Source organism: Bufo gargarizans, chromosome 9 (genome assembly GCF_014858855.1).
Source record: "Bufo gargarizans isolate SCDJY-AF-19 chromosome 9, ASM1485885v1, whole genome shotgun sequence".
Classification (NCBI taxonomy): Eukaryota; Metazoa; Chordata; class Amphibia; order Anura; family Bufonidae; genus Bufo; species Bufo gargarizans.
The window spans coordinates 181,573,167-181,596,282 of record NC_058088.1 but is presented as its reverse complement, the minus strand read 5'-3'; the positions used below and the strand labels follow the sequence as shown (position 1 = coordinate 181,596,282).

At 42.3% G+C, this 23,116-nt stretch overlaps 1 protein-coding gene and 1 long non-coding RNA gene across 11 annotated transcripts in view; one reads left to right on the top strand and one right to left on the bottom strand.

Moving 5' to 3' along the window:
• The first annotated feature begins 3,308 nt into the window (after nucleotides 1-3,308).
• On the top strand, nucleotides 3,309-19,049 carry LOC122919621. The gene is made up of 2 exons (XR_006386812.1): nucleotides 3,309-3,511; nucleotides 18,548-19,049. It is a non-coding gene; the product is annotated as an uncharacterized LOC122919621 (long non-coding RNA).
• Nucleotides 12,455-23,116, bottom strand: part of NACC2 (NACC family member 2) — a 129,269-nt gene continuing 118,607 nt past the window's right edge. For all 10 annotated transcript variants that reach the window (XM_044268744.1, XM_044268745.1, XM_044268746.1 and 7 more), the window contains one exon: nucleotides 12,455-21,739. In XM_044268744.1, the coding sequence (XP_044124679.1) occupies nucleotides 21,234-21,739 (506 nt within the window). In that variant the 3' untranslated portion in view covers nucleotides 12,455-21,233. The remainder of the gene's footprint in view (nucleotides 21,740-23,116) is intronic.

Below are 23,116 nucleotides of genomic sequence, written 5' to 3'. Positions count from 1 at the left end.
AATGCTAAACAGTATTTATCCAGCACTTCCTGGTTCATGAATAAACTGGCAGCAAAAAAATAGTAAAGACCGATATACTTAGAGCAGAACAGCAACTCAGAAAGGGGTTGGCTGTGTAATACCCGTTACAGCCAGCAGGCGGCTTTATCTTCCCCCAGTAATTATTTTATGGACCTCGTAAAGACTTGCTAACAATTTATGGTTCAGATAACAATGGAGAATTTCTGTCGTATATATGTTTATAGTATAGGGCACGGTAAAAGAATTTTACTACCCGGCTTCAGTCCCAGACCAGGCGGATTTGGTCCTGACTGGAGGGCAGAGTTGCATTTCTTACCTACAGGCAGGCAAATGCTTATAAATAACAAAACTTACATATCTCGTTTCTTTATTGGAGGACGGAAGTCAGGTGACTAATTAGAACTTCAGCGCGACACTTGTGTTTATACTACCAGGAGCCACCACTAGGAGTGCTGCTGTGTTGAGACAGAGACTAAACAGGTAGCTTGACCTCCTCGTTTACTGATTGGATCGTTATTTGGGCACCTTATGACGGTGTTATATGGTCATTGTGTGATCTTATTATTTCGGTATGGATATTTAAACAGCTGCCAGCCACTAAATGTACTGGAAGTAATTGGATTTAGAAACTCTGATGCATTTTCTGTGAAGAGAGTGTTTTTCTGTTTTGTGCCATGTGGCCATACTCCACTTTAGTGCCCCATCTCTGGACAGACCGTTTATTACGGCCCATCTGGATGGCAGACACGCCACTTCTTCCACGATGATGTGCCAGATGGCTGTGTACAGTAACGATTGGGGCTATACAGGGAAGAGTTCAGCTGGCATTGCCCCTATCAAGCGCAGAACCGGCTCCCAATAAACCAGCCATAGATGCAAAGATATCTCAGGTGATGGTAAATCCGATAAATTGTCCACCCACCCCCCATGATGACAAAATGAGTGCGGACATGCAGGCATGGCATATACCCTATACCATCACTATATGAATGGAAAAGGTTCCTACTGGAAGAGAGGTGACGCCATAGTAAGGATCCCTGGAGCTACTTTTGCCACTCAATACAGGTGGACAAGATGTTGGTTTCGTTCGCCACATCTTCTGAGCTAATTCCGTATGCACTTGCTAAAAATTACATTTTTAATGCGGTCTTGTAGCAAAGGGGATGGGACCAAGCTGCCACACCCGAGTATGTCCACTCCTTGTGTGCATGTTAAAGGGGCCTCATGATTGCAGTTTTAGATGCCTTGTCATTTACTCATGACGATCATGTTTTTAAAAATCATTTTTTTGTTCTCCAACTATTCCATGCACCATGACGGCTTCCTAAATGCTAAACAGCATTCCTCCAGGACTTACTGGTTCATGAATAAACTGGCAGAAAAAAAATAGTAAAGTCCGATACACTTACAGCAACTCAGGGGTTGGCTCATAAACAGCGTTTATGTTGGAGAGGTGATGAATGTCAGACCCCCAGGGATCACAAGAACATGCCCTGCATCAAAGGAAATATAAATAATACATTTATAAAATAATAATAATATAGATGCACGTGAACTACCTCTCCAGTCACTTCTATGGAACTGGCAGAAATGGACCATTCTGCTCTGTGGTCGCATAGACAGTGACTGGAGCGGTGATCACACCACTGCTCCTTGTGATCGCCCTTTAAAGAGGGCCTGTCAGCTCTTGCGTATGGTGTAGTAAAAAGGAACGGTCACACAGCATCAGACCTGGGGTTCCTGGGGCCCACCAGAGGAAATAACTCTTGGGGCCCATCCCTTACATCATCAATAAAGTGTATTAGGTTTTCATTCAAATGAACAGACCCTAGTGCCAAGTGACTGGTTCCATTGGCAGACCTTCGGGGCCCACTATGGTATCAGAGCCTGGGCCCTCTGGTGGATCCAGTCTTCACCTCTCCTGACGTCTGTTTTATCACATACTTATATTCCCCAGATATGTCTTAAAAAAAATGATGTTCCGTTGGTATTCCTGCTGGAACTTTAGGAACCAATTGACAACCTGGTATCACCATTCCCCATAGAGTGTGGTCAGCACTGACTGTACAGTGTCAGTGTTTGCAGGGGCACACCAGCTTGACAAGGGGAACGCCAACACCCAGTTGCCCAAATGTTTATTCCTACATTTCCAGGAGGAAGAACGCAAAGTTCTAAGAAATGTTTCCACTAGGAGAGCCTAGAGGTCCCATAGAACGGGCCGAATCTTTGCATCCGTGGCCGACGCAAGAGCAACTCAGGCGCGCAACAGTTAAAAGCTCCTTGTTCTGAGCAGCAAGCCTCGGTAATGTGCAGGTCGGCGAGAGATAACAACTCAGTTCAGACAGCCAGCGAAAAGGAACACGAGGACATTTGGAGTTTTCTGCTGATTCAATTACTTCTATGTGCAAGAAGGCAAACAAAAGACTGCAGAATGCAAATGCCAGGAAGTCCACAATTGATGTTGACAGGCCGCGCGCCTCTGAAAGCTGCAAACGTTTCATGATTTACCTCCCTTGCTTAAAAACCCATCGGGTCTGCGATCCATCCGTTTTCCTGATGACGAAAAAAAAAATAAAATGCAAAAAAAACCCTCATCATATAAAAGCCACCAGGCCTCCTATAGAAAGCGAGCGCTCGTCCGGGGGCCCCGGCTAACAAATCTATGCAGCAAAATAAATGTGTAAAAAACCTAATAGCTTTACATTATAATGAAACATAATACAGCTATTAAAAGAGGTTGTTTTCACCCGCCGCATTATAGCGCAATAGCTCTACCTCCTCAAATAAGCCATTTATCTTCCCACTCCACTTCGCGGCTCGTAATCCCCCGCCCCACGCGTACAACAAAGCACTAATTTTGGAAATGCTGTTTATAAGTAATCATGTTGAAATAGTGAAAAGCTTTAGCGTCGTTTTGCAGGAAAATACTGAGTCGGCAAGAAACGCGTCGCTACGGCGGCAAAGTCTGATTATTATAACAAGCCATTTAGGATAAATCAGACCGGGGAAATATTCGCCATAGTTGTATACGTTGGCATTTTGCATTCACTCTTGGCTTTTATTGAGTTGGGAGTAAATGAGGCCCGGAATGGAATTTTTTTTTTTTTTTTTAGTAATGTAAAGGAAGACAACTCCACGCGTTTTAGGAAAAGTCAAAGAAAGCAACAGATTAAGAGAGATGTGGAAATGACATGCTTCCCTCGTTATCGCCGCTTCCTCTCGCCCTTGCCAGGGCCCAGAAATAGAGCTAAGAAGAGACAAATTCAGGCAGGGAGCAGATAAATTATCCTATGTCCATATTTAAAGCGCTGAACAAATGTAATGACATTCGGAGAGCGGGCGGTGGCACGCCGCCGGCGCCAGATGTATTTATCATTAATGAAGAAGACTTAAGAGGATAAAATTGTCCGTTGCAGAAGGAGCAAGGAACGGGCGATGAAAGGTCTGATCATGGATGGCGCCACCTAGAGGCGGAGGCAGACAGTGGACGGTAACTGTATAAGAAATTATTACATATCTTAATATATATTCTATATATTGTACCCTCTTACTGGGTCTGATTCTTTAAGTGTAATAAATGAGACAAGAGTGAAATTATAAAATACGTATATTGTACAGGGAGGAAATGTAATTACAATTATTATTATCGATGAGTAAATATGGAAGTTTAAAGGAACATAAATATATAACACATACAGAGAGACTTGTACACAATAATAGTTACAATTGCCTAAACTACAACATTACAATATAAAGATACCAAGACCATTTGGTAACTAAACAACTAAATCACTCTAAGGGTCCATTCACACGTCCGTATGTGTTTTGCGGATCCCCAAAACGCGGACATCGGCAATGGGCATTCCCGCATTTTGCAGACCTCACATCGCCGGCACTCTTATAGAAAATGTCCTTTCTTGTCCTGCAATTGCGGACAGGAAGAGGACTTGTTCTATTCGTTTTTGCGGAATGGAAGTGCGGATTCGCAAATGCGGACGCAGACAGCACATTCCGGCCCCATTGAAAATGAATGGTTCCGCACCTGTTCTGCAAAATTGCGGAAAGGATGCAGACCCATTTTGTGGACATCTGAATGGACCCTTAGGCCTCATGCACACGACCGTTGTTCTGGTCCGCATCCGAGCCGCAGTTTTTGCGGATAGGATGCGGACCCATTCACTTTAATGATTCCGCAAAAGATGCGGACAGCACTCCGTGTGCTGTCCGCATCCGTTGCTCCGTTCCGTGGCTCCGCAAAAAAAAAAAATAACATGTCCTATTCTTTGCGGACAAGAATAGGCATTTCTATAAAGGGCCGCGTGTTCCAGAGACACTGGAGAACTTTAAGCAGTGGGCATCTGGTTGTTCATCACACTACCCCCTGAAGTTATTGACTGTGTTGAACAGAGTCAAGACACAACAGCTAGGAACCTAACTAATGCTAAATACAGTGAACATCTTTTAGGAGTAAGGAACCTTAGCTGGGCATCCCAGCTTCCAAGTCACGTACCATTTCTAGTGGTGTTATCGTTAAATGCCAGTCTCCGTTTGTCAGGATCAGCCAATGCCACTCATTCCTGCACTGGTAAGGAAGCCCCTAATAATTCAGGTCGGCTTCAGGTCTTCTATTGATGTTACTTCGGCAGATGTTCTTCTTGTAGTTGACCGTCTGAATGATCTTTGCCGATGGCTTCCCCCAAATCACACAACAATGGGCGATCAACACCGTCCTTGAGACCTCCACTGCTGAGCCTGAAACAAATTTGAAGAGCACTCTGTCTACCTAGTCCTTGGCACCACCAACAAGCTCCTCAGCCTGAGACCTATTCAGTTATATTAGATCCTCAATTGGTTCCTAACACACTTTCTCAGATTGGGTTTGCAGCACTAATACCTGCCATGAAGACCCTCAAAGTCCCATGGTGCAACTCTTTTGTAGGCTACAGTTCTTGCCTTTCTTTCTTCCTTGCTGCCTCTACTTGGTTGACACATGAAGCAGATACCTATAGTTTGGGTAGCCAGATTGCCATCACTACTCTTTACACATGGATAAATTACCCATGACCAGTCGTGCCCACTGTAGACATAACTGCAGCAACCATATCCTATAGGCCTTGCCCTATACTACGATAGCTCATAGGTTACCCACTTCCTTGATGTAGAGTCATGGATCGGTGACTCACATCATTTATATCTTTCATACAGGAAACAGTAGCTTGTCACGATTGTATACGAACAGTGTGCTGTGTACTGTATATGCCAGCGGCGGGTACAGCTGAATAGTCAAAATGATTCATGGAAATGCTGGAAGCTGCTGACAGAATAAAATGGAACTTTGGTAAGAGAAGCCAACTTGGCGCCCGCAATACGCTTATCCCACACATCTATATTACTTTCATGTCACAAACCAGACACAACACAACACTTTGCCAGGTACATATCAAGTGTTGCTAATGGCCGGTACGCTATTAGGCTAATTAAGATTTAGTTTCATGCCGAGCCTTTTTGTCCTGGCAGCTGACGTGGAGACAAGGAAATGAAAGGAACCAGGGAGCGCACAAAAAAAATATCCTCCTGTCTACATAATCCTGCTGTAGAAAGGACTGCCTCGGAACAACGCGATGGGCAAGGCCAACCAGTCTGGTGCTTGTACCCATTTTGCAACAGTGGCAAAATGAAGATCAAGTCTGACTGGATGCTTTGAGGAACCACCTTTGTTCTCACCTGAACCTATACACGTATTTTGGGGAAAGGGGAACCACAAGGAATTTAATTTCTCTGGTGCTGCCCTTAGGTAAGATAAACCTATAGGTTCAAGGTCAACCTTCACTTTAATATCTGACCCCCCTTTCTCTGGGATGTACAAAGAAAACAAAAAACATACTAAATGAAACAGGATCCCATCCAATGGCCATCCTTATCTACCCTTCTCTAACCAGCGCCATGACACAACCCTAGAGCCATCCTGCTGCGTACTAGGTAGTGCTACACCATGACTTGACTTTTGAAGGCCCAGGTGATGGAAGCAGGAGTAAATTGGGGGTGGCATTGATGTTCTCCTGCCACTCCTGCTCCATGGATCTATAGCGTAGAAGGGTTGTCCAGATCCATAAATGTTGTGAGGCTGTTCCTTTACTTTGGACAAAGATTCAGTTTGCGATCTTGGCCTGGGACTAGTTGGCATTCTTTCCCCCTGGTACCCCATCAAAGGTGCAGTTCCTCCCTAGCTATGCTCCTTCGCATATCACTCAGCATGTTTTACTGTTATTGCACAAACTGGTCTCCATTTCTGCTGTGTCATACAATCAAGTTTAGTCACCTGTGCAAACAAAACCATAAACTGTCTGTATTTGAAGAATGTCCTGTTACGTGAGGCCCTGTCACGATACCCGTGTTATCACTGTGTGAAATCCAGCTCATGTGTGAATCTCAGTAACACATTAACTAGCGGAGAAGAGTTTTTTTTTAACATACATTTGAAGGCACAATAGTGTACAAGGGTGCAATTCACAGGGCGTCTCACGGTATTGGTGGGGACACATCCATGAGCAACTCAAGGACCTGAAGGTGGGGATCCTAAAGCCCTGGCATGAACCTTTGGTTCAGTGGTAGAGCCAATATATGAAGATTGAGGAACTTTACATAGATGACTTCTATAGGGCAGGCGAACCGAGAAGAAGGAGACCACCATGGTGTGTTCAGTTGGGAAGGCAACATTTGGGCACATGAAGCTTCAGGCTTGGAGCAAATAAAAAAAAAAGACTAAACTGAAGAAGTAGACAAGAAGCTCATTTAGAGTGGACTTCTTCTCTCAAGGAAGACCACATGGCATGGTGGGCCTCCATGGTAGTCATTGAAGTCAAGGTAAAGTTGCATTATAACGGAGGTGTCCTTTACATAAGAACTGACTGGTCACGTCTGAGTTACAAGCCTGTATTAAATTCCAGAGCTGAAATCTCCTAGCATTCCCTGCTAGGCCAGTGAGCGTACAGAGTAGATTCCAGAGACTTGTTTTCCGGGAAGTAAAACATCTACACAAGGCACCGTACAGTCATCTGATGTAGGGAGATCGGTCATTGTCTGCACCATAAGAGATCAACTAGTCTGTTTGGGGTGTCCAACCGAAAGTATAACACCACACATGAAATATAAATACATTCTTTATTATATCATAAAAAACTAAATATAATTACATAAAATGCAGTATGGACTCCCAATATGTGAAGCCCTCCCACCACTACTACAAGTGCAACCCCTATAATAACATAATACAATGATACCCAGCCATAATTGTAAAGGCTCCTAATACATTATAAATTGATGATAATAGTAAAATAATTCTGCACCACTATACAAACCTCCAATCGCCTCCTGGTGATAGCCCAAATTGGCAATAAATAATGTGAATAGCACAGTAATTGGACGCCCCCAGGAAGAAGCTGGGCTAAACGTACGTCGGGGTGGCGGCGCTCCCCCCTACTCTGGGTCTGTCCTTCACCACACCTTGCTGTTTTGATAGTAATTTCATGTGCTATACATTATATGTGCGTGTTTAGCATGCCACTTTATGTATTCATGTCACATGAGTGAATGACCCCACACCACTTTGTGTTGCTCCAATTACTGTGCTATTACCATTATTTATTGCCAATTTGGGCCATCACCAGGAGGCGATTTGATGTTTGTATAGTGCCGCAGAATTATTTTACCATCATTAATTTATTATTTATTTGGGGCATTTACAATAATGTCTGGGTGTCATTGTATTATGTTATTATAGGGGTTATGTGGTGAGGGGTTGCACATGTAGTGGTGGGAGGGCTTCGCATACTGCATTTTATGTAATGATATTTTATTGGTTTTCATGTTTTTATATTTCATGTGTGGTGTTATACTCTCAGTTGGTTATATACTTCCACCACACTGTGGTTTATACCCTTTTTCCAGTTGGTTGTCTGTTTGGGGTGTGTCTGACTACAAACATCCTGACTTGTTTTTAATGACAACCAACAGAATTGTGAATGCAGCTCTGGAGTCTAAGACTCTAAATCAGGATCAGTACAAGATAAACCATGCAATGAAGTTATAGCTACCATACTCTATGTAGATTATATCTATATTTGCCTGCTTTTATACACAGTGCTGAAGGTAGACTACCTGGTGCATCCAAATGCACGTACTTCCTCAGAAGAATATAAAAATTAGTGTTGCCAACTGCTATACGAAGAATCCCCTACACCTGGACGTTCTCAGAGCATTTGTTTCTGTGGGTATAATCCCATGAAAGTAGAGATTCCCCTTTAAAGAAACACCTTGGGCAGAACTGATACACTGTCTTATGCCAAGTGCATGACCTGAAGGGGTGGAGCATGACACAGGGACTCAAAAGAGCACCAAAGAAAGGAGTCATTCTCCTACTTCTCAGACCCTGCACCTAACACAACAGTCTTGTGGAAGGCACCTTTGAGGAAACATTCTGTGCAAAACTGGAAAACTGTAGGTTAAGCCTAGTACACAGTGGTGGACCTCTAATGGAGACCGACCAGGCACAGCGAGCCAAATACCCCACCTCATAATTACACTCATTACTGTCCTGCTCCAGTTTATTACCCCATCATCAGTGGAGAAAGCTAAAGGTCCCACAAGTCCTGTACATCTAGTAAAGGAACTGCACAAAGAATGGTGTAGTTCCCAGATTAGATAGGAGCATCAGCCAGGACCTATGATGACATCATCACAAGTCCTGTACATCTACTAAAGGAACTGCACAGAACATCTTTAAAGGTCCTTCAACCCCCAACAGCATGGAAAAGAACTGCAGGATGAGCTCTCCACCGAGACTAGAATGGAGTGGTAAGAGGAGGTCTTCCTCTTTTCTCTTCATTTGCACCCCATAAGGCCTCATGCACACGACCGTATTTTGTTTCCGTGTCCAATCCGTTTTTTTTGCGGATAGGGTCCGCAAAAAACGGATAGGGTCCGCAAAAAACGTGGACAGCACACAGTGTGCTGTCCGCATCAGTATGTCCGTTCCGTTGCTCCGCAAAAAAAATAGTGCATGTCCTATTTTTTTCTAGTTTGCGGACAAGGATAGGCATTAGTACAATGGATCCGCCCAAAAAAAAACAGATGCCATACGGAACGTCCCCCCCTTTTTATTTTTTTTGCAGACCGCAAAACACATATAGTCGTGTGCATGTAGCCTAAGTGAGGTCCTTTCACAAGTCCTTTACCTTACTCCATTGATGATAGGGATAATATACTGGAGCTCGACAGAAATTAGTGTAATTAAGAGGGGGGGGGGCATTTGGTTCACCGGGGACACCTTTGCCCATGGGTCCCATAGCAGCTGCACGGTCTGCCTCTATTGGAAGTACGCCACTGGACACTGGGTATGTAGTATACCCAGCAGTGTACTGAAATGTGAGGTACAAGGTACAATAGATTGTGTGCTAAGACATATAGTATATACAGCAGTGTACTGACATGTGAGGTACAATATATGTAGTGTATACAGATATATAGTATATACAGCAGTGTACTGACATGTGAGGTACAATATATGTAGTGTGTACAGATATATAGTATATACAGCCGTGTACTGACATGTGAGGTACAATATATGTAGTGTATACAGATATATAGTATATACAGCCGTGTACTGACATGTGAGGTACAATATATGTAGTGTGTACAGATATATAGTACATCCAGCAGTGTACTGACATGTGAGGTACAATATATGTAGTGTATACAGATATATAGTATATACAGCAGTGTACTGACATGTGAGGTACAATATATGTAGTGTGTACAGATATATAGTATATACAGCCGTGTACTGACATGTGAGGTACAATATATGTAGTGTATACAGATATATAGTATATACAGCAGTGTACTGACATGTGAGGTACAAGGTATAATAGATGCAGTGTGTACAGATATATAGTATATACAGCAGTGTACTGACATGTGAGGTACAATATATGTAGTGTATACAGATATATAGTACATCCAGCAGTGTACTGACATGTGAGGTACAATATATGTAGTGTATACAGATATATAGTATATACAGCAGTGTACTGACATGTGAGGTACAATATATGTAGTGTGTACAGATATATAGTATATACAGCCGTGTACTGACATGTGAGGTACAATATATGTAGTGTATACAGATATATAGTATATACAGCAGTGTACTGACATGTGAGGTACAAGGTATAATAGATGCAGTGTGTACAGATATACAGTATATACAGCAGTGTACTGACATGTGAGGTACAAGGTATAATAGATGCAGTGTGTACAGGTATATAGTATATACAGCAGTGTACTGACATGTGAGGTACAAGGTATAATAGATGCAGTGTGTACAGGTATATAGTATATACAGCCGTGTACTGACATGTGAGGTACAAGGTATAATAGATGCAGTGTGTACAGGTATATAGTATATACAGCAGTGTACTGACATGTGAGGTACAAGGTATAATAGATGCAGTGTGTACAGGTATATAGTATATACAGCAGTGTACTGACATGTGAGGTACAAGGTATAATAGATGCAGTGTGTACAGGTATATAGTATATACAGCCGTGTACTGACATGTGAGGTACAAGGTATAATAGATGCAGTGTGTACAGATATACAGTATATACAGCAGTGTACTGACATGTGAGGTACAATAGATGCAGTGTGTACAGATATACAGTATATACAGCAGTGTACTGACATGTGAGGTACAAGGTATAATAGATGCAGTGTGTACAGGTATATAGTATATACAGCAGTGTACTGACATGTGAGGTACAAGGTATAATAGATGCAGTGTGTACAGGTATATAGTATATACAGCAGTGTACTGACATGTGAGGTACAAGGTACAATAGATTGTGTGCTAAGACATATAGTATATACAGCAGTGTACTGACATGTGAGGTACAATATATGTAGTGTATACAGATATATAGTATATACAGCCGTGTACTGACATGTGAGGTACAAGGTATAATAGATGCAGTGTGCACAGATATACAGTATATACAGCAGTGTACTGACATGTGAGGTACAAGGTATAATAGATGCAGTGTGTACAGGTATATAGTATATACAGCCGTGTACTGACATGTGAGGTACAAGGTATAATAGATGCAGTGTGTACAGATATACAGTATATACAGCAGTGTACTGACATGTGAGGTACAAGGTATAATAGATGCAGTGTGTACAGGTATATAGTATATACAGCCGTGTACTGACATGTGAGGTACAATATATGTAGTGTATACAGATATATAGTATATACAGCCGTGTACTGACATGTGAGGTACAAGGTATAATAGATGCAGTGTGTACAGGTATATAGTATATACAGCCGTGTACTGACATGTGAGGTACAAGGTATAATAGATGCAGTGTGTACAGGTATATAGTATATACAGCAGTTTACTGATATGTGAGGTACAAGGTAGAATAGATGCAGTGTGTACAGGTATATAGTATATACAGCAGTGTACTGATATACAAGGTACGAGCTGTAATTTATACCTCCCATATCAGTACACTGCTATATATATTGGCCAGGAACGGGTAGTGGGAGGAGCTATGAATGGGGCATGGAGGCCCAATTTAGATTCTTGGTATGGGGCTCAGTGATTTCTATGTACGTGCCTGCTAGTGCAGAACCTTAAAGGGGTGGAGCATTACACAGGCGCTCGCAGAATACCAATGAGATAAGTCAGGCGCCGCCGCCTCCGACCCTGCACCAAGCGTAACACCATGTATGAGTTGTACCTTTGAGAAAACACTCTGGGCATAACAGTTATAATGTAGGTTAATGCTAGTGCAGGACCTGAAATGGGTGGAGCACGACACAGGGACGCAAAGAATAGTCATACTCCGCCTCCTCAGGTCTGCACTAAACCCAATAGAATGCATTTGTTTTGTGGAGAGTACCTTTAAGGAAACACTCTGGGCAAAACAGAGCTGCTGATGCGAGCAGGGGAGGAGCATGACACATTCTCTTTGATTTTCTAGTATCATATGCCGCCCCCTCAGGCCACTCAACAAGCATCAGTTTTTTTGTGTACGGTTCCTTTAAAAGGGGTTTTCTGAGATGTTTTTTGTACTGATAACCTATCCTCTAGATTGGTCATCAGTATCTGATCGGTGGGGGTGCGACACCCGCCGATTAGCTGTTTGAGAAGGCACTGGTGCGTGGCCTTTCCTCAGCTATTCCTAGGCCAAGTGACGACCGCCACAATCAGATACCAGAGGATAGGTCATCAGTAAAAAAAAAAAATAATCCTGGAAAACCCAAGCTAAATGCCCTTTGCTAGTTCTCCCACTGAGCCACGAGGTACCCGGCACCTCATACTTCTTGCCTTCTTTCGACAAACCATTTAGCACCAGCCAAAAAAAAGCGTAATTTCAATCGACTTTATTATTCTGTAAATGTGAATTTTACAAAGCATCTTACAATGAATTGTCATGTCAGATGAAGCCGTAATCTCTCGCCCGTGATATGAAAAACCATTGTGACTGGTGTTTTTTATTTTAATGTTTTATTTTTGGAAATGTTGGACTTTTTTCTCCTCGTTTTGATATATTAGGAAAGCCATGGTCACAAAAATAACAGTCGTAACGATACATAGTAACAGCACATACGTACCAGTGGATGGAATACAAACAACATAAAAAAAGGCAAAAAAAAGGCAAATGGAGACTGGATAATAATAACTCAGCAGTGGATCGGTGAAGTCTAACAGTCATGAAATACAGTACTGGGCCCAACCTAAACAAACCCTAAAAAAAACACAATGTGCTCTGTCCTTCCTCCTTAAACACAGTGTCCAGAGGATTAATGTTTTATTTGACTCCGATGCCATCCAAGTCTTCAAGTCAAAATATTTAGACAACTTTGCGCCATTTTAGTTGCTAAAAATAGTATTCCACGCGTTTCGTGCCATCGCCCGTCGTGTGCAAAACACTTTGAATGGAAGAAACTGATTACAATGGGTTACCAAGGTGGTACTCCAGCTTTGTGGTGAAACTACAGAAGTTGACCACCACTGCGTTAGACCATGTAGGTTGGAATTTTTTTGTGGGGGAGGTAAATGGGTTCTGTTAGCTCAAACACTGTCGAGTCCACATTAAAGGGCATTTCCAGATGGAAAAAAGAAAAAAGTAGTGAGGTGTCCTCCAGTTACTTCAAGGGCTTCTATCATGAAGCTCTCCACTATGTGGTAGCAACTCTCCTCCTTGGCTCATTGGTGGGCCCTATGATAAATATGTCCTAACAAGGGAAAGATGGGCGTAATCCAATAGATGGCACCCTGTTTTTACACCATATCTAGGTAGATAGGAGTCTGAGGGACCTGTTATGGTGGCCATATTGCTTCAGGTGTGAATTGTTTTAATACTATGTTGTAGTAGAGGGCATCTCAGCGGATATTTGATAATTAGAGCGGAAGGTTATTTAAAGGGAATAGACCACCATATTTTGGGGTTTGTATAGGTCTTTTTGAAAGGTTTACTGAATATATTGGATGTTCTGGCTCCTTTTTGAGCTACATCTTCTCAGGTCAAGATGACTTGTTTGGTTACTCAGGGTCGTGCTGAGCAGTGGCTCCGAGCAACCAATCAGATTCCATCTTCTAGTGCAGGTGGGAAAATGAAAGCAGTGACTCAATTGGTTACTACCATGTGGTATACAGAAACCAATATATTATAGGCCACCTGAAGAAGGTTAATAGAAGGTTATACACCCTATAAACCTTGTATCGTATGACGGTTTGCTTTTGTGTAGCGTTGGCGGACATGTTTTTGTCTGCAACCAGCTATGACTCTCATCGTGCTCTCACTGTCACATGCTGGCAGGGTATTGAGGGAGTTGTAGTTGATTCACCAGGAAACAAAAGGCTTCTTATGCTGAATAAATGCCCTTGGTACTTGGTAAAAGGAGTCACCCAGTTGTTGGGTCTAGGTAATGATCAACACAAGCCGCGGAGCCATGATATACCGGCGTACTGTCTGGTCACATGGTTGCACCAGACTGACTATACAGGCTAGAAATGGGGGGGTTAAATGTTCACACTATTAACATGGATTCCGTTATTAAAGGGGTTGTCTAATGAAGACAACCCTTGTCTATGTGCCCTGTTAGGACATATGGACATCCTTCGCTTGGGACCTCCTAAGCTGTGAACCAGAAAACTCTGTTCCAGTTGACTTGTAGGGAATGGACGTCATGCAATACCACATCCCCCCTGCAGTGGCCGCTACATAGAAAATCTCTGTCTGGCTGAGACCTCTGGTTGGCTCTAAACTGATGAGAAAACCTGGACCAAACATGACCAGATCCCAGTGAATCCTGACTGAAAAACACATAACAAAATTGTGACTTAAATTAAAAACATTTTTTTTTAAACTTACAAGGTGGTCAGCTTTTTTTTGTTGGGGGGTTAGGGGGCGGGCGGGGGTAATGTGCTCCGGTACCAGTCTATGGCAGAGTCTTTTTGGTTTCATAGCTTGCGTAAAAATTCAATAAAACTCATCGACACAAGTGATTGACGCCATTATGTTTACATAGTGACCCCTACAGGTTGGAAAGGGTATTACTCTCTTTAAAAAAAAAAGTGAATGTATAATCTGCATAATATCGGAAAGCATTCGTCGGCATACAGCGTGACTTGTGAGCAGCGGCCATACCCGGCACACTGTGGCTTGCCTTCTGTAAAGAACAATGAGGACCTTGTTCCTTTCTGGAGAGCAAGCAATGAAAGAAAAAAATAAATAAAAAATGGAGACCTTCTTTCTCTGCCTGATCCACAGGGTTTCCAACAGATCAATTTCATGGCGTTAATTTCAATTTTTTTACAGATACAAAAGTAACTGCTGGACAATGAAACACGTCGAAGTGAGACTGGAGGTCACTGTGCCCTTTAATAATGCAGTGTAACCATAAAAACAAAAAAACAAAAAGTACAGTGTCATTACATGTGTGTGGAATTCAGAAGAAGAAGAAGACACAGCGAGAATTTCAGCTTTTGCTTCGTCCATCAAAGTTCGACAGTAAAGGGGAACGAAACCTATTATATAGAGTTCCCCTTTAAAGGGGGTTTTGACCTTCAGATTATTTTTGGCTTGCACAGACCCTCATCGAAAACATTGAAGGGAGTTTGCCACCGAAAAGACCCCTTTAAACTACGGCGCCAACGAAGCTCCTCCCCTTTACACTCTCTTGACCAATCAGCAGGGCAGGTCCAACCATAGGCATTCTTGTTGCGTCTGAGAGGCAGGTTAACCGATGGGCTCCGTTAGCATTATTCGTGCAGTAAAATTGGCACTGCCCTAATTTAAAGGGGTCTGTTTTCGGATCGGTTATCGTGGCTATAATGGTTTCGCTATTTCTATCACCACTCTGCGCGAGATTCCACCGCGCAAGTGTCGCATCTCAAGCTAATCAGTTAAAGTTGCAGGAGGCCGCCATGCGCAAGTTAAAGTTATCTGAAGGCGCCAAACCCCTTTTAAAAGATCCTAAATCTTCACAAGACCTAGGAACAAAAAGGTGCTTTTACATCATGCAAATACTTTTAATATCGCTAACAAATAAACCCAAAAAGTAAAACATGCAATGGTAACAAACGTCATATTAGGCAGACCTTTTTCGTCGAAGACTAGACAGCCAATAGCACTCATCGAACAAACGGTTGTAAACAAGAGGGATTTAATAAAGTTTATTCAATCCCGTTAGGAAGAATTATTTGACCTTCCACCCACAGACATAGAGGAACTCGTTTTGTTTAGTTTTTTTACACATTTTTTTTTCACATATTTTTAGCAAAAAAGAATCCTCTAAGGCACTCAGGAAAGCCTGTACAATCACATTTCTCCGTACATTCGATACCCACTTTTTTGTTGCCACCTCTCCACTCTGCTTTTCCAATCGTCGTTAACCCTTGACACACAATAAACGTTAGTGCAAATTTCTTGCGCACGTCCGCAAGTCCTATACCTTTCACATTTTTTTTTTTTAAACATTTTTATCCTACATATTCTGCTTTCCTAAAATCAAAAATATATACAGGAAGAAATGAGCTAAATAAAAAAAATATATATATACTCTTCTTCTCTCCCATTGTGCAAGGTGCCTAGCAATACCCCATAGAAGGTTCTCCTTCCTCTCTCTCACCAAGTCTGTGCAAGAAGATAACTTTTTTTTTTTTCTACGCTGGCCCCTGAGGGCCCCAACATTACTTTATCGTACGGATGAAATTGGGGGTTGAAAGAACGTACATAAACTCATGTATTTTACATTCATTACCTTTCCATATAACTTCCATTAATTCACAGATCATGATCATTTCTAACACACACGCGTTTCATACCCAATATAATAAGTGCTTTAATTCTTTAGATTACTACAGATTAATACCGCTTTGGTTTAACCTTATTGATCTTGAGCTATACTAATACCTGCACTGCAGATACCACTGTCAAGGTACGCTGTGCAAGAAGGTACCTTGTTTATTTTTTTTCAATTTTTCCATACATATATATTAAGATCTGGTCATTTGTGCCTACAATCATCTCTACACTATGCTGCTGGAAGTACCTGTATTAGATAAGAGATAAGTTTATTGACTTCAACGTAAGGAACCCAAAGCGTTTCACCTCCCGAGACAAGAGGCTTTCCCCCCCCCCCCCATTAGCTTGTCTAAAGTTTGGGATACACAACGCATTTTGGTCCTTTCTAATTTGTGCACATTTTGTAACAAGGTTGGGCAGATCCTTATAGGGAAATATTAGAGATCAGGAAGCCAAGAAACAGACATCAACAGTGGGACTACTATGGTTTATTGTTTTTCTAGAGTTAAACTAATGAGCTAAGATGAGGCCATTTTGGCACTAATTGTACATCTTGAACCTGGTGCCATACTATTTCCATGCTAAGGCTGTTTTTTGAGTCCTGATCACCTGCATAGCTATAGGTCCAGCAAACCTCAGGAACACCATGCAAACAATAACCAAATAAATGAATATTAGAATGGACTGGTAACAAGTGCTATAATTATGTAATAAAATATCTCAAAAATCCAGTCCCATATAGTCCTCATTATCACGTAATGACCAGTAGGATCCGATAAGCCCTATGTAGTTTGTTAGTTGGGTCAACAAACCAGCTTGTATCATAAATGGTGTTAAAAGTGCCCACGTGGTTGAGTATGGCCCAAGACCTAAAGTCTTACAAACTCTCATCTCCAGTGAATGACTGATAATTTGTGTTATGGTCCCTTTCACAAACATCTGTTCTGTTGTACCTTTAACATGATTTTCCAACTTGCATCAGGTCCATAAAAACATCCCAACAATTAGCTACTTCTGCCTGATCAGCTATGTATTCCATGCAGAAATGCATAGTCTGTCCTAGCATAAACACCCCTCCCCATGAGGATCCCGTCACCCATCTATCATTGGGTTCAAGAAGCCCATCGACATTTTTAGATAAAGTGCTTTACGTTAATGTCGATCTGACTGAACACAATCCAACAAGAGAAGAGCCTGATGTGGTGACCTGATATTACCTTCATCTGAAGACCTCCCATAGGATTCTGGGAAACGCATGCATCAAAGGCAGACTACATTAATTTGCCGAGGCTTGGGAGGTATCCAACGGCAGAAAGTGTGTGTGTGTGTGTAGGGGGGGGGGGGTCAGTTTCTAAAATATACATTAGGACTGATAAATCAATAAACTGCTTTTACATGACAAATTAATGTACTCTCACTCCATTTTGAGGATATTGGGATAGCCTGGTGCTGCGTTAGCAAGGTTCAAATGTTATTCTTTTAGAAGTTCTGTAGATTACCTCTGACTTCATCCTGGATATAAACATCCAACTTTTGAGGATTACTTTATATGTGAGGCATAGTAAAAAACTAAAAAACAAAGGCATATGTAATAACAACAATAAGCTAAAGGGAATCTGTCACCAGCGACCTCCCTTGCATAGACACATAGCTATAGTACACCTGATTAAAATACGGTTTTTATTTTGTTGATCTGAGGCCTCGTTCCCGAGATATGATACTTTTTCTTACCAATAAAATTAGGTCTTTGGTGCAATGAGGGTGTTATCGTTGCATCTAAGCTCCGCTCCTTTCTGTGGCCAGCCCCTCCTTGGCTGCTTTGACTGACGGGGACAGGCAGTGCCAAAGCAGGGAGGGAAGAGCTGGCCACAGAAAGAGGTGGAGCTTTGGAAGAACAAGGGTAACACCCTCATTGCACCAAAGGCCTAATTTGCATATTAAGAAAAAGTATCAGAACTTTAGAACGGAGCCTCAGATCAGCAAAAGAAAAACAAACAGCGTTTTAATCATCAGGTGAAGCACAGCTATGTGTCTATGAGGTTAAATAGAGAGGTCCCTAATGACAGACTTCCTTTAAGCAATTGCTAAGCCTGAAACCCTGACAAGTTGACGACTTAAACCTTTTTTTTTTTTTAACATTGTTTGCAGGTTCAACTTCTATAGGACAAGCTCAAAAAGACCAACCTTTCTCAAGTAGACAACCTGGCACAGATCAAAAGAACTACCAAGAGAACAGTCAAAGGTTTGAACTCAAAGTTTTGGACCTACAACCTTGGTTCCAGAAGCTCCAACCAAGCCATTATCAAGTAATAAACCCCCCAATCATGGCCTACAACAACAACACTTTCATTGACCATTGAACCCCCAAGTCAAGATGTCTATTATGAGATCAGCAAAAAAAAAAATTTTTCCCTAATGATTCTGCCAATTTTTGACTGTGCATGGTTGGAAAGGTTTGCCTTGGACAACTTTAAGATTCCATAGAAACAATAGGAAAACGAGGCAAAGGTCATTCCCATTCTCTACAAGTTGACATTGCCTATATATCATATCACCCTCACTGTGTATTATACATTATGTCCTTGGCCTTTCTTTCAAGATAACTTTCGCATTTACTACTTCCATGGTACCACTTATTACAGATATTTTAGTCCTGTAGAAAAATCATCCACATTTATATGGTTAAAGTTCTTCCAACACATTCCTGGACAACATTCCCCAAATGATTAACCCAGAGTGGGGCCTAACCATATTCTTGACCAACTCTACCAGCCCAATGGAACAAACCCAACTGGTACTTTAGCGGTCTGACAGCCATCATATGCTCATGGAAGCTATGGTGACATTTGCCGTCTAATTTGACCAGCATCCTGTGTAGCTCCAACCGTGTTTTTCAGCTGTTTACGTACCTAAAATGCAGAAATAAAACAACTGGGATGTGAAAATAGCCTACTGATGCTATCTTATCTATCAAAATTGCATATTATTGTAGGAAAACTATACATTTCATTTCATACAGAGAGGTGCTTTTGGCATCACTATATTTTCACACTGCTCTAAAATTCTTCTTGGATCCTCTCTTTCTTCTCCAATATATTAGTGACTTAGTACCTTCCTTTTTGCTGTCATTGCCCCTGAAGATTTTTGAATACCCCATCACATACTGCCCTTCTCTAACACTTAGGTCACTGCCTACTGCAAGATCAGCACACTCATCTCATGCTGCTGTCATCACTCCTATCATCTGACCATTTCTTGGATATCCTTCCCTTCATACTTCATGACACTAGTGTTGTCCCATTATGCCCTGTCCTCACAAGTAGTCATGGGAATGCCTACTACAAAATCAGCTCACTCATCTCCTGCTGTTGTAATAACCAGTCCCATAATCTATTTACTGGATACTCTATCCATTCCCACTTTTACACACAAATCCTGTCCTCATTTGTAATCATTAGGACTGCAGGTCACTGCCTCCTGCAAGATCAGCTCACTCATCTCCTGCTGTCTCATCTGACCATTTCTTGGATATCCCCTCCTATAAGATCAGCTCATTCATCTACTGCGGTTATCATCTGACCATTTATTGGACATGCCAACAGTCACATTCAACCCTGTCTTAACTAACGAACATGGGAATGATAGGTCACTGCCGTCTACAAGATCAGCTCCCTCATCTCCTGCTGTTATCATCTGACCGTTTATTGGATATCCTGACCATCCCTACTTCATGACACTAACCTTATCACATTTAACCCTGTCTTCACTAATGAACATAGGCATGACAGGTCACTGCCTTCTTTGAAGATCAGCTCACTCCTCTCCTGCTGTTATCTGACCATTTATTGGATTTCCTAACCTTCTCTACTTCATCATACTAATCTTATCGCATTTAACCCTGTCTTCACTAACAAACATGGAAATGACAGGTCACTGCCTTCTACAAGATCAGCTCATTCATCTCATGCTGTCATCATCATTGCCATAATCTAAAATAGTCTAGCCTTGACTTGTCCTACTGTAGCTAGTAATCAGGTCACTGCCTCCCACCTGATAAACACACTCTTCACCTGCTGCCGTCATCTTTTACATTCATTCAATTGGCTACTTAAGTAAAATGCGCCATAAAACAAGCCGTATTGCATCGTCAGTTGTCACGAGCAGTTACATTAGTCTTAATGCAAGAGAAAAAACAAAAAAGGAAACCAAGTGATGAGTGAAACCCAATAATCTCCGTTGTACAAAAAAACCCTCCTTATGGCACCTAGTCTTGTTCCGTAGACTCCGCTTCCCATTAGGTCCTCTACCTTGAATGACAGATGCAAGTGACGGTGACATCTGTTTTACCCGTGAAAAGATGAATGGCGCTGATTATATAGTTTTTTTTTCAGTTTTTTGCTTTTTTCTTACGTGCTTTTGAATGATAGATCGTTCAACCTGGCTGGAAGAGAAAAAACTAATGGATGCATTCATTTCGTTAGAGCAAGTCCTGTTTTTTTGTTTGTTTTTTAAAAAGGAGCCCGTTTTTTTTTTTGTCTTCTTATCTAAGGAGGCCGCTTCCGACCTGGTAATTTACAGTATAACGAATGCGATAATTTTTTTTCTTTCTTATTTTGCTTTTTGTGTGTGTGTTTTTTTTCAGTTTTTGTGTTTTGTTTTTTTAATACAAGCAGAATAAAAATCACATTTTAGTCAGGCAAAAGTAGCAGTTCTGAGGGTAAGTGGCTGATCACATTTGTTTCGTATTAGTAATTCATGCAAGCGGTGCTAATATTACACATCCCTTATAGGTCACCGTCTGGACGCTCGGCCGTCTTCTCGCTTCCATTTTCTTTTATAAAGTCCCGCTGTAAGCGGTGTCTTGTCTTCTCGCCGGGGTTTCTGGCCTGCTAGTCGAGCCGGTGCTTTGTTCAAACTGGGGAGGCGGTGTGCTCTGGTTATCCGAGACCAATGGGTCGGCGCCACCTACCTCCTGGATGACAGAGCCTGTTGCCCCTTCCGCCTCCTGGGTCTGTTCGAAGGAAGGGTTGGAGTTGTTGGTGAGGTCAATGTTTGCTGTGTTAGTTCTCAAAGATACTATGGCGCCAGAATCGCTTCTCCGCTCTGCATAGATCCGTTGCTCGAACGGCTGGGCCGGGCTTGGTTGAAAATCGGACTCTAGCGCCACCCCAGCGGCTGTGGCGCCCATGACGGAGCGATACATCTCCACGCCCTCTGGCAACATAGACTTTATTTTGGGGAGCCAGCGCTTGCGCACCCTGCGGGCGTTGGTGCACATGTCTGCCGCTATGACATTCATCTCGCTCTCCTTAAAGTTTGGTGCAAAATTCTGACAATATACTAGAGAAACAATACAAAAAAAGAAATCAAAATAGGACGGAACAATAATTAAATCACGGCAACAACACAAGACGATACACCCAAAAATTATTAGGAGCAGAAGTTTTGAGAGAGTACGTTTTCAGGAATAATGGCGTTGCCACTTGGAAACCATCAACAAGCAGGTTAGTTGACGGATCTTATTATGGTTTCCAAAGCAGACCGCTCATTAATATACAAGCCTGATATTTACTAGCAGCCAAATAGTCTAAATAACACTTGAGACAATCTGGCTTACAACCCAGCCAAGGCTGAACTGGATCGACCTATGTCCATGTTACTAAGCAGTTTAGCTCCGTTAACAGCAACTTCATGACGGTTTCCAGGTTGGAAACTAAAAGAATGTAATGCTGATATATTAAATACTTCGAGGACTACTGTAGATTGCAGTCACTGCATAGAAAACGTCTGTCTGGCTGTACCTTCCTCAGCGGTTTGCCCTGGGGGTTGGAGGACGAGACCCGAGGAGGTTGCCCCAGTGGTTGAGTTTTGGAAAAGGGTAGTCTCTGATAAGGCATTCCCACAATATGAAGGGATAGACGTTTAAGGGGTGGACGAGACGACCCATGGTCCAAGGGTCATGTCTGTAGAAATCGGCACTACTCCCACTTTCTGGGTCTCCCCCAGCTGGTGGCATCTAGGCGCTCTTCTAGGGAACCAATGCAGGGATACACTGCTATTGCAATGCACTGTCCACCTCCCCTTGTAGTCACAGCAGAAGCACGCCTATTGGGAAGTTTTAGATAAAAAGTACAGTATTCTATCCACTTTATCACGCCAGCCAATCACCCAGAAGCGTCCCATAGGTCGGTTCAGAGCATAAAACTAATGTATGTAAAACCTGTATACATACACAAACGACAAGAAATAAGTCAACCGTCCCTTTAAATCTGATACATAGGTTATTCGCGGCAGCGCCTCTAAAATGTCAAAGGGTTTGTCTCACTTCAGCAAGTGGTAATCATCATGCAGCGCAGATACGAGGCGGCCGGGACGTGAGCTGCTGCGCATGCTCCCACTGACCCGCTCACCAAAGAGGTCGGCACTTTTTCCCTATAGTGTGTAAGCATGACCACCTCTGCTGGATTTCAGGGTGGTCATAACCCATGGAAACGAGCAGTGAATAATGTGATAGAAAAATGTATCCAGACAGCAAAGGAGACAATATGGACAATAACAATACATTAGTTTGCTGAAGTTAGACAATCCTTGCATCAGGGCCGTGGCAACTAACCAAACTTTAATTGGCCCCCATTATAAATCAGGGTCCTGCATGGCTCGTCCAGAGCGTGCTAGCCCTTCAGCTTGCTCCATCTCTGCACACACAACAGATACAGC